The sequence below is a fragment of the Sphaeroforma arctica genome (genome assembly GCF_001186125.1).
Source record: "Sphaeroforma arctica JP610 unplaced genomic scaffold supercont1.166, whole genome shotgun sequence".
In the NCBI taxonomy this organism is placed as follows: Eukaryota; class Ichthyosporea; order Ichthyophonida; genus Sphaeroforma; species Sphaeroforma arctica.
Window position 1 is genome coordinate 94,511 of NW_014040392.1, and position 2,604 is coordinate 97,114.

The 2,604-nt window shown below is 39.3% G+C and overlaps 1 protein-coding gene across 1 annotated transcript in view; it reads left to right on the forward strand.

The window, feature by feature from the left end:
* Positions 1-174: 174 nt before the first annotated feature.
* Positions 175-2,604, forward strand: part of SARC_03309 (hypothetical protein) — a gene marked incomplete at both ends in the record, with an annotated part of 4,380 nt that continues 1,950 nt past the window's right edge. The window contains 4 exons of the mRNA XM_014302903.1: positions 175-270; positions 892-1,119; positions 1,581-1,667; positions 1,847-1,919. Coding sequence (XP_014158378.1) covers positions 175-270; positions 892-1,119; positions 1,581-1,667; positions 1,847-1,919 — 484 coding nt within the window. The remainder of the gene's footprint in view (positions 271-891; positions 1,120-1,580; positions 1,668-1,846; positions 1,920-2,604) is intronic.

Sequence of the window (2,604 nt, forward strand, 5' to 3'; positions counted from 1 at the left end):
TATATATATATATATATATATATTGTATTATATATACATGTATATATACATATTTATATATTTATACATATATAGTTAGTTAGTTATATATATATGTATCTATATATATATATTAAAAATATGCGTAACTTTCGTTTGTTAATCTCTGACAACCCTTTTAAAGCAGACGTTCAAATGTCAGACGCACAAAGTACAGGAGAAATACGGCGGTCGGTCCCCAATGCGGGATCAGTGGAGTCAGATCTTGATGAGATGGATGCAGCTGATACGGTATGTTGTGTGGTGTCTGGTTCTTGGCTTACCTACATACTAAAAGGGGTCTAATGTGGTTGTGGGGAGGGCCATCACCAGGGCCTACATTTGGCATCAAGGTAGCAACAAGCGATGCTTTAACCAATGATCAGGGGAAGGCGTCGTTATATGAGGCTTAGTCAGTATGAGATTGTTCACGTGGTTTCAATTGGATCTGTCGTGAGCCTGAATTAGTTGTATTTCTTCACAATAGTATCAATTGGGGTTTATTTGGATCTGTCGTGAGCCTGAATTAATTGTATTTCGTCCCAATAGTATCTATTGGGGTTTATTTGGATCTGTCGTGAGCCTGAATTAATTGTATACCATCTCAATATTCTCAATTGGGGTTTAATTGGGCCTAAAACCTGCTACGCACCCGTAGATTCTAACACGTGTTCCAAAAATATTTTCTATAAATAGAACTCGAATCAACACCCCACAGCGTACACGCCCCCGGAATTCTAAATCGTGTTCTAAAAACATATATTCTATAAATAGAACTCGAATCGACACCCCACAGTATAGACGGATAGTCCTACAAGTATCTTAAATATGTCTCACCCGGATTCACATCGTAAATTTATGTTCTATAAATAGAACTCGATTTCAAATCCCTCTGTCCGATGGCGGCGCTTGCGGTCCGGTGTCACAGTGCCGTCCCGCAATAGCACAGACAGCAATTCCGGGACCAGTAACGGTGTCAACGTGTCAAAAGTTGTCAACAGTGTCAGCAGCGGTGTCAATAGTGTCAACGGTGTCAGTTGGGACTCCTCTGCGAGAAACACGCCGCACTCAGAACCAGGCGACAGTGACTCAGATCTCTCGGTGTGTGTCAAACAGGTGTCAACAGTTCATATGTCATGATACGTAGCAGTGTCAAACAGGTGTCAACAGTTCATATGTCATGATACGTAGCAGTGTCAAACAGGTGTCAACAGTTCATATGTCATGATACGTAGAGTGTCATACTTGTCAGCAGTGCCGGAAGGGAAACCTTAGCCCACCTCGATTCCTCGAGCTAAAACCCGAAACCCTAAACCCCTAAAACCCTATATCCACTACTCAGAATACTCACAAGCATTATTGTATGGCCACAAAGACATGACATTAAACCAATCCGTACGTAAAAACGTATTTGCGCACCGAACTCTTCTGTGTACCATTGAATCATACAAGGAAATCGTTTCTATATACAATATATATATATATATATATTTATAATTACTATATACGGAATGACATCATCGCCTATGGTTAATATTGTTCTTGTTTGTCTCTTTCTGTAGCCCAGAGCTCAACCACGCAGTGCTCCGATTACGAATGCGGCGGTGATCATAGAACCTGTTCTAGTTCTAAGATTCACATTGAGAAAGGTAAGTATATTATATATATATATCTGCTTCTGCATCGTCCAGTGGTGTTTTCAAAATTCTGCCAAGATCTTGACTTTAGTAGCAGGTCTAGCTATGTTTTCACTTTGTTCAATTGCATCGTATACTCATCTGTGTATATATCGATTTCCCTCCGCCAATACTTCCAAATATGGTAATAGGATGATACGTCTGCGGTTTATCAACCATCACAACCGATTCCGCAGAAGAACATTGAACCGAAAAGCAATAAAGGTGTGTTTGCTTTAGGTTTGAACTAATACCTTTGGGACAGTGTGTGTGAATATCGCGCCATTGAAATTAGTTTGAAATTAACGCTATGAAACGAGTGTATGTATATCGTACCATCGAATTAGTTTGAAGTTAACGCCATGAAACGGTGTATGTATATCGTACCATTGAAATTGGTTTGAAATTAACGCTATGAAACGAGTGTATGTGTATCGTACCATCGAATTAGGATGAACTAGTAACATAAGCGTGTTTCTGCATAAATAGCTATATAATAGTGTTGGAATGGCAATAGCAATAAATGTATGTATGAATCAATACCGTAGCCTTCTATGTATTCATATGCGCGCACACAGATATGTTGGGCCTCTGCGTGCACACACACACAGAAGCTTGTACATCTGTAAGCTTGTATACTTCTGTTTACATATAATAATATATACACACACACATACAGATACAATCGAGTCTTAAACATACACACATGCGAGCTTGTGCATACCCTTGTATGTTTTTGTATACACACGGAAAGAGATGAATCTTACTTTTCTGCCCATACCTGGAGACACTTGTATATCTGCTAACGGACATATTCTATTCCTATATGTACACACACATGAGCATGTGTATCTGTATATGCCTACCATTATATATACACCCGCTTAAATACACACACACACACACACAC